Source organism: Melozone crissalis, unplaced genomic scaffold, assembly GCF_028551555.1.
Source record: "Melozone crissalis strain CALT ecotype California unplaced genomic scaffold, PUWL_Pcris_2 ptg000253l_1, whole genome shotgun sequence".
Classification (NCBI taxonomy): Eukaryota; Metazoa; Chordata; class Aves; order Passeriformes; family Passerellidae; genus Melozone; species Melozone crissalis.
In genome coordinates this window covers 96166-105545 of record NW_026536011.1, presented here as the reverse complement: position 1 = coordinate 105545, position 9380 = coordinate 96166, and the positions used below count along the sequence as shown (strand labels likewise).

Here is a 9380-nt window from a genome sequence, read left to right as displayed (position 1 = left end):
CACAGCATCTGGCAGCAGCGAGGGGAACATCTGGATCCTGGCTGGGAATGGGATTATTTGCAGACCAGCTGGGAAAAATCCCAATCCTAGAATTCTGCTGGATCAATGTCAGGATTTTTGGGACAACAGCTCCAGACCCCTAAGCTCATCCCGATGCCCTGAGGGATTGGATATTCCTCAGTGATTTTTACACATAAAATATAATTATTGTTAATTTTTTTCAACAGCAAATCCACATTTTATTCAATCCCATGGGCTCCATTTGGATCCTACTGCTACCAGGAATTTTCTCTTTGTCCCTGTGCGCTCACTCCAGGACCGGAGCCCAAACAACCCCATAAATCCTTCCAGCAGGACAATCCTGGGCTCAGGAGAGCTGTTCCCACGTGTCCCCCAAATCCTGGCCACCATTCCTGGCCCCATTCCCACCATTTTTTGGGCGGAAACGCCGTGTTCCCGAAATTTCCAAAGGGAAAACTGAGCCAGGATTGGCTCAGTGATGTGACTCTGCGGCTGTTTTTTTTCCAGCTGAGGATCCCTCTGCGCGTGCCACCACCCCAGGGGACACCCCAAAGTCACCCCAAGGGACATCCCAAGGTCCTGAGGCCACACAGGGAAGCTCCAAGATGATCCCGAGGAGAGCCCAGGTCACCTGCGCCGGAATTGCCTTCGCCCTCTGCCTCCAGCACCTCGTCAGCGCCATTGAGGTCCCCCTGGACCGTAAGTTTGGGATTTATCCTCTCCCAAAAACTCCTCGCTGGGATGGGAAGGAGGTGGGATGAAGGTGGGAACATTCCAGGTGGATTTTCTCCTCCACAGCTGAGTTTTCTCCTCCACATTTGGATTTTTCTCCTCCACATTTGGGTTTTCTCCTCCACATTTGGGTTTTCTCCTCCACATTTGGGTTTTCTCCTTGACAATTGAATTTTCTCCTCCACATTTGCGTTTTCTTCTCCAAATTTGGGTTTTTTTCCTCCTCAATCAGGTTTTCTCCTCCACATTCGAAAGGAAAAGGGTTTTTTGTGTAGGGTTTCCAAGGCCTGCAAAAACTGGATTTGCTTTCTGGCTCTGCTGGGAACAGGGTTGGAACAGGTTGAATTAACCTCCTGTCTTTTTCCCTCTATGCTTTCCCTTTGGGAATAACAGCAAATATCCAGAGTGAATGTAAGTGTTCCCTTCCCCAGAACTGCATGAAGGGTCCCTGAGCAGTGGCACAAGGGGGATGTGGCCCCTTCTGAGCCACGTTTCCTGCATGTCCAGGTTGGGAAAGTCATGGAAAGGCTGGAGCAGCTTGGGAAGAGCTCCCAGCTCTCTGTGCTGTCCCCGGAGCAGGGGCCGGGCTGTGTTTGCCATGGAAAAGTTGTTCCTGCAGGATTTGGGTTTGGAGAAGGGCAGGAATCCCCTCCTGGCTCCTGTTCCAGGCTCAGCCTCTCATCCTGATGAGTTGGGAGCATCCCTGGATGCTTGGATCTTCACAGCCTTGGATCTTCTCCCCAGGAGATGGGATCTGCAGTTCAGAGATCAGGGCCGGGTCCTATGCCATCCATGGGGTTCCTGTGTCCCCTTTTCCATCCCTGCCCTCCTAAATTCCAGCTCTGAGCTCCTTTGGGCTCATCCTGGGGGGTTGGGATCTCTTCCTTGCACCAGGAATTTCTCAGGATCCCTGACCCAGCCCCTTCTGAGCTGCAGATCCAGGATGAATTCCCACTGGGTTCACCCTGTGGGAACAGGAGGCTGGAACTGGGACATTCCCTAAGGAGACCAAGATACAGGGAGGGAATTGAGGATTTTTGGTAGCTAAAGGACACTGTGATGCTCCGAGAGGTGATGAATTCAGGGAATTCACAGGAATTTCCTCAGGATTCAACCTCCAAATCACAAACCTGGGTGGGGGAAGGGGATGAGATCCCAGCAGGAACTGCTGTGGGATGGCACTGAGGGATCTCCCCCGGTTCCTCACGGATTTCCCTTTCCTCGCAGTGCCGCAGCCCCCCACGATCACCAAGCAATCCATCAAGGATTACATCGTGGATCCCAGGGATAACATCTTCATCGAATGTGAAGCCAAAGGCAACCCCGTTCCCATGTGAGTGCATTCCCAGCGCTCATCCCGCTGTCCCTTGTCACTCCGGAACCTCTCCCACCCTCCCTGCCCAGCCCATCCCACTGTCCCTCACCGCTCCGGAGCCTCTCCCACCCTCCCTCCTAATCCATCCCACTGCTGGCCCACCACAGGTAGGGACATCCCTGGGGACATGGTTCCAAACCCAGCTTTTCCTTGCTGTTCCAGCTTCTCCTGGACGCGGAATGGGAAGTTCTTCAACGTGGCCAAGGATCCCAAGGTGTCCATGAGGAGGAGATCGGGGACTTTGGTCATCGACTTCCACAGCGGGGGCCGGCCCGACGACTACGAGGGCGAGTACCAGTGCTTCGCCAGGAACGATTATGGCACGGCTCTTTCCAGCAAAATCCACCTCCAGGTTTCCAGTGAGTGATTCCAGGGAAGCAGAGCAGGGCCATGGGAGGTCTGGGGGGAATGTCCAGCGCTCAAATGGCTCCAGGTGTGTCCAGGTGTGTCCAGGAGACGGGGAAGAAATGGGGTTGTGGTTGGGAATGGCTCAGGGTGGAAGGGGATGGATTTGAGGGTGTGGAATTGAGGATATGGATTTAAGGGTATGGATTTCAGGGATGGATTTGGGGGCATGGGATTGAGGATATGAATTTAGGGGTCTGGATTTCACGGATGGATTTCAGGGGTATGGATTTGAGGGCAGAGAATTGAGGATATGAATTCAAGGGTGCAGATTCCAGGGATGGATTTGAGGGTATGGATTTGGGGGGTTTGGATTCAGGGGTATGGATTTCAGGGATGGATTTGAGGGTGTGGAACTGAAGATACGAATTTAAGGGTATGAATTCCATGGATGGATTTGATGGATGAATTTAAAGGGATGGATTTCAGGGTATGGATTTGAATATAGGCTTGAGGACATGGATTTGAGGGGATGGAATTGAGGATATGAATTCAAGGGTATGGATTCCAGGGATGTATTTGAGGGTATGGATTTGGGGGGTTTGGATTTAGGGGTATGGATTTGACGGATGAATTTGGGGGCATGGATTTCAGGGGATGAATTCCAGGGAGTTTTGCACACACCTAGATAAATTTTGTTCTGAAACCAGGCTGGATCCAGCGGGAATCACTCCTGAGGAATCCTTTCCTCCTTTCCTCACTTTCCTTTGCTTCCCGCGGCAGAATCTCCGCTGTGGCCCAAGGAAAAGGTGGATGTGATCGAGGTGGACGAGGGGGCCCCGCTGAGCCTGCAGTGCAATCCCCCACCCGGCCTCCCCGAGCCCGTCATCTTCTGGATGAGCAGCTGTGAGTTGGGAGCGCCTTTCCCACCTGGAATTCTGGGAATGGTGGCTCCATTACCTGTGGGATTTAAAATAACCATGGGTGGGGTTGTTGCTGATAGTTTGGTGTTGGTTCTGTCAGCCTGGGGTTGTTCTTGTTAGATTAGGCTTGGTCCTGATAGTTTAGGGTTGTTTCTGCTAGTTTAGGGTAATTTCTATTAATTTAGGGTAATTTCTGTTAGTTTAGGTCACTTCCTGCTACTTTAGGGCTGATCCTGATAGTTTAGGGTCATTTCTGCTTGATTCGGATTGTTTCTGCAAGTTTAGGATTGTGGTAGCTAGCTCAGGGTCATTGCTGGTAGTTTAGGGTAATTACTGCTAATTAAGGGCACTTTCTGCTAGTTTAGGGTAGTTTTTAGTAGTTTGGGGTTGTTACTGGTAGTTTAGGGGTTTTTTTCTGCTAACTTAGGACACTTTCTGCTAGGTTAGGGTAGTGGCTGCTAGCTCAGGGTCATTGCTGGTAGTTTAGGGTAATTACTAATTAAGGGCACTTTCTGCTAATTTAGGATCGTTACTTTAATTTGAGGGTTTTTTCCTGCTAACTTAGGACACTTTCAGCTAGTTTAGGGTAGTTTTTAGTAGTTTAGGGTTGTTACTGGTAGTTTAGGAGTTTTTTTCTGTTAACTTTGAACACTTTCTGCTTATTTTGGGTCGTTATTGTAATTTAGGGTTGTTACTGTAATTTGAGGGTTTTTTCCTGCAAACTTAGGACACTTTTGGCTAGTTTGGGGTAGTTTTTAGTAGTTTGGGGTTGTTACTGGTAATTTAGGGTTTTTTTCTGCTAACTTAGGACACTTTCTGCTAGTTTAGGATCGTGGCTTCTAGCTTAGGCTCATTGCTGGTAGCTTAGGTAAATTACTGCTAATTAAGAGCACTTTCTGCTAATTTAGGATAACTTTCTGCTTGCTTAGGACACTTTCTGCTAGTTTAGGGTCGTTATTGTAATTTAGGGTCGTTACTGTAATTGAGGGGGTTTTTCCTGCTAACTTAGGCACTTTCTTGTAGTTTAGGCTCATAACCACTAATTTAGGGCATTTCCTGTTAATTTAGGGCAGCTTCTGTTAGTTTAGAGCCCTTCCTCCTACTTCGGGCTCACCATCCCTACTCTCCACCTCACATGCCCCATTCCTTCGCCATTCCCGTTCTCCGTAATTCCCGCCTAGCCCTGAATTCCCACCTGGTCCTGAATTCCCACCTGGCCCTGAATTCCCACCTCTGCCCCGCAGCCATGGAGCCGATCCCACAGGACAAGCGCGTGTCCCAGGGCCACAACGGGGACCTTTACTTCTCCAACGTGCTGGCGCAGGACGCGCTGACTGACTACAGCTGCAACGCCCGCTTCCACTTCACCCACACCATCCAGCAGAAGAACCCCTACACCCTCAAGGTCAAAACCAGTAAGTGGCTCACTGGGGGACCAGTTTGGGCTCCATCCCAAAGGGTTTTCCAGCCGGGAATCCAGTAAGGGAAGAGCAGCTCCCGTGGTTTGGTTTGGGTGGGGTGAGGATGGGTTTGGGTGGTTTTGGGGTGGATGGGGAGGGAGGGGTTGTAGCTTCCTTAGAGGTGGTTTGATGTAGGAATTGCCAATTTTGTGTGTTTGGGGTAAAACTGGGAGTGCTTTGCAGATGTGGCATTCCCAATGTCTCCAGGGAAATGCAGGAATTGCCAGTTTCGTGTGTTTGGGGTAAACTGGGAGTGTTTTACACCAAACTGTCTCCAGGGAAATGCAGGAATTGCCAATTCTGTGCATTTTGGGTAAAACTGGGAGTGTTTTGACAGAGATGTGGCATTCCCACTGTCTCCAGGGAAGTGTAAAATATCCAGAGGTAGCTTGAAGCAGGAATCACCAAATCCCAATGTTGGTATAAAACTGGGAGTGTTTCAGCACAGTTGGGGCACTCCCACCACCTCCAGGAAAATGCAGGAATCACCAATTCCATGTGTTTGGGGCAAACTGGAGAGTGTTTCACAAATGGGGCATTCCCACATTCCCGCCATCTTCAGGGAAATGGGATCTTTGGTGCAGGGATCACCAATTCCGTGTGTTTGGGATTAATTGCAGAGTTTTGACACATCTGGAGCATTCCTACTGTCTCTAGGGAAATGTAAAATATCCAGAGGTGATTTGGGGCAGGAATCGCCAATTCCGTGTGTTTGGGATAAACTGGAGAACGTTTCCGTGTCATCAGGGAAATTCATCTCCAGGGAAGTGTAAAATACCCAGAGGTAACTTGGAGCAGATCTTTGGAATAAAACTGGGAGTGCTGCCACATTCCCACCAGGTTCAGGGAAATGTAAAATGTCCGGGGATATTTTGGGAAGGTGGAGTTGGCCATGGCTTGCTCCAGGGGATTAGAGCTGGAAAAATGAGTGTGGAATGTGGCTGTGGATATTCCTGGGCCTTCTTTGCTCTGAGAAGTGCCTCTGGGAATGTGGGAATCTGGTGGGAACCTCTGGAATCTGGTGGGACACTCGGGCTGGGCGTCCCCAGGTGTCCCCATCGAGCACCGATGAGGGGACACCAGGGGCTCTCTCCAGAGCCTTTACATTGGTTCCACGCCATTCCAGGGCACATTTTCCTCCAGGAATGAGAATTCCTGAAGGAAAAGGAATTCCTGGTGCACTGGGGTGACTCTGGAACAGGGAATGGGGGCAGTCTGTGGGACATGACGACCTTGAGCTGTCACTGGGTCTCGAGGTGACAAAATCCTCCATGAACATTGACCATCAGCGGGCAGGAGATCCTACCCATTCCCAGCATTCGCAGGAAAATCCAGCTGGGAGGTGCTGGCGGGTTTTTGGGAAGCACCAAGCACTCCTGAGTGCTGGTGGGAGGAATTTGATTTCCCGGCAGCTTGAATGAACAGGAATGAGATGAGAGGGACCTGGGAGTGACAAGTTTTCCACCTCGGTGTAGCAGCTCCTCCTCGGTGCAAAGCTGGAGTAGGGAATCAGGGATTTAAATAATTCCAATGGGTTCTTTTCCAGTGCTGGGAATGTGGGCAGCTCATTCTGGATACAATTAGTAAATTCCAGATATTATTTGTGAGTTCCAAATATTTGTCTGTTTGAAGAGCTGGGCAAAGAAAATCCTGGTGTTTATTTTTGGGAAAAATCCCAGCAAACAAAGATCTGTGGGGTTTGGAGCCTCCAAGGGCTCCACCCTGGTGATTTATCCAGCTCTGGAAGTGACCTGGATGAAATCCTGGTGGATTTTCATGGATTTGAGCTCCCCTCATGTGCCCCCACATCCCTTCACTCCCAGACCTTGGAAAATCAAATCCTTTTCTTCCAGTTTTCCTTGGGATAAAACTGTTGTAGGATCAGAGGCAAATTCTACCCCAGGAACCTCCTAGATTCCTTAAAAAATTTGTAACTGAGGCTTTAATTTCCAATTAAAAAAATTCTTTATCCATAAAGTGTTGGAAGGGGACAAGGTTGGATTTGTCCCAAGCTCTTGGATCATCTCAGCCTTAATCCTTGAGTTTGGGTCCTTCAAAGGGATTTTACAGCAGCTTGTGCTCTAAAAAAAAAAAAAAAAAATTATTATTATTGTTATCGTTATTATTGTTATTATTATTATTATGTTACAGCAGCTTGTGCTTTTAAAACCTAATAATAATAATTAAAATAATAATAATTATTATTATTTCATCTCCTCCTTGCCTTCCTACATCATTGTCCAGCTGTGTCCATCCCATGGGAAAAAGCAGCTGGAATACAGAATTTTCATAGTCAAAAAACAGAGGAAAAAAAAAATTTCCCCTCCAAATTGCTCCGATTTTTGGGTTTTCCCAAAGATTCCAAAGAGTAAAACATTACGAGGAAATATTTTCAATACATTTCCCACACTTTTAGCTCTTCCCACCCCTTGGAGAGGGAAATCAGCCCCTTTTCCTGCTGCTCCTCCTGTGTTTGTCCTGGAAGGCGCCGCGCTCCGAGTGCTTTTGGATCCCTGCTCCAGCCTCTCCCATGCTTGCTGATTTCTGGGTCTTTGCTGATTTCTGGGATTTCTGGTATTCCTTGCCCTGTCCTGTCCTTGCTGATTTTTGGGAATTCTTGTGTTCTCCACCCTCTCCCACCCTCGCTGATTTCTGGGAATTCTCATGTTCCCTGCCCTGTCCTTGTCGATTTTTGGGAATTCCCCATGTCTCCATCCTGCCTGTTTTTTGGGAATTCTCCATGTCCCCCACCCTGGATGTTTTTTGGGATGTCACCATGTCCCCTACCCTGTCCCATCTTGCTGGTTTTTGGGATGTCCCTATGTCCCTAATCCTGGCTGTTTTTTGGGAATTCCCCATGTCACCATCCTGTCTGTTTTTTGGGATGTCCCAGTGTTCCCCACCTTGTCCCATTCTGGCTGTTTTTTGGGAATTCCCCATGTGTCCATGCTGGCTGCTTTTTTGGGATGTCCCCCATCCTGGCTGTTTTTTGGGCATTTCCATGTCCCCGTCCTTGTGGTTTTTGGGATGTCCCCATGTCCCCCACCCTGTCCCATCCTTGCTGGTTTTTTTGGGAATTCCCCATGTCTCCAAGGTGGCTGTTTTTTGGGATGTTCCCATGTCCCCACCCTGGCTGTTTTTTGGGATGTCCCTGTGTCCTCATCCTGTCTGTTTTTTTGAATTCCCCATGTCCCCCTCCTGGCTGTTTTTTGGGATGTCCCCGTGTCCCTCATCCTGGCGGTTTTTGGGGAATTCCTGTGTCCCTCACCCTGGCTGGCTTTTGGTATGTCCCCATGTCCCTCACCCTGGCTGTTTTTTGGGAATTCCCGTGTCCCCTTCCCACGCTGTCCCGCCTCCCCGGCGCTGCTCACGGTGTTTTGTTCAATTGCAGAGAAGTCCCATAACGAAACGTCTTTAGGAAATTCCCCCGCCATGTACCGCGGTGAGTCCACGCTGGCTTTGGGAGTCCCGGCTTAACCCAGTCCCGCCTAACCCCACTGACCCCATTCCCTGCCCGTGTCCTTCTGCTGTTGCCATGTCCCCATCGTGGCCTCAGCTTTGCCAAAATTTATCGGCATAAATCCACCCAAGCGACCACAAAACCCCACAAAGTTCCCCATTTCTGCTGAGCGAGGTTTAAGTGAGTTAAGCCCAGCTTGGGAGGTTTGGGGTTTGTAGGGTCTGCCCACGTGGCTGAGCTGAGTTTGGTCTGCTCAGGATTTAAATGTCAGATCCTCATCCCTCTTTTCTGCGCCTCCAGAAGAACATTTCCAGCAGGAGCATTCCTGGGATTTTCAGATGAACTCAGGCAGGATTAAAAGAGGGAAGAAAAAGAGGGATATTTGGGTTTTCCTGAAATCTGGGTGATTCCTTTGAAGAGAGGTTGGACATGAGCTGGATCCTTTGTTGGGACAGGAAATTCCCTCTGGATTCTGTGCCTGGTGGGAGAATCCTATCCCAAAATCCTAAATCTGGGCAAGGAATTCCCTCCGGATTCTGTGCATATTGGGAGAATCCCATCCCAAAATCCTAAATATGGTTAGGGAATTCTCTCTGGATTCTGTGCCTGGTGGGAGAATCCCATCTCAAAATGCTAAATCTGGGCAGGCAATTCCCTCTGGATTCTGCCCCTTCTGGGAGAAGCTCATCCCAAAATCCTAAATGGTACTTCAGGCACGAAAACTCCAGGGTGGCTGCCCTGGGAGTGGGTTGGAATTGTCTGGGATGTGTTGGGATGACAAGGGCAGCCGTGAGGGATTTTAGGGAGCGGGAGACGGGGCAGGTTTGGGAATCCTGGGAATGTCACCACCTCTCCAAAGCCCCCTCAGATTCCAGCTGCTCCCAGATCCCAGACAGGATTCACTTCCTGCCCTTCCTGCTGCTTTTGGGGCCGGGATTGTGTGGGGTGAGCTCTGGGAATGTCCCTTGCTGTTCCCACCATGTCCTGGAGTGAAATCCCTGTGGAGCTGGAGCTTCCTCAGGGCCTGGCACAGCCCAGGGCACAATTCCCATCCCATGGGGACT

General features: G+C 49.6%; 1 protein-coding gene across 1 annotated transcript in view; it reads left to right on the top strand.

The window, feature by feature from the left end:
• The first annotated feature begins 541 nt into the window (after positions 1-541).
• Positions 542-9380, top strand: part of NFASC (neurofascin) — a 56464-nt gene continuing 47625 nt past the window's right edge. The window contains 6 exon segments of the mRNA XM_054294512.1: positions 542-720; positions 1981-2086; positions 2291-2487; positions 3257-3379; positions 4641-4811; positions 8248-8298. Coding sequence (XP_054150487.1) covers positions 627-720; positions 1981-2086; positions 2291-2487; positions 3257-3379; positions 4641-4811; positions 8248-8298 — 742 coding nt within the window. The 5' untranslated portion in view covers positions 542-626.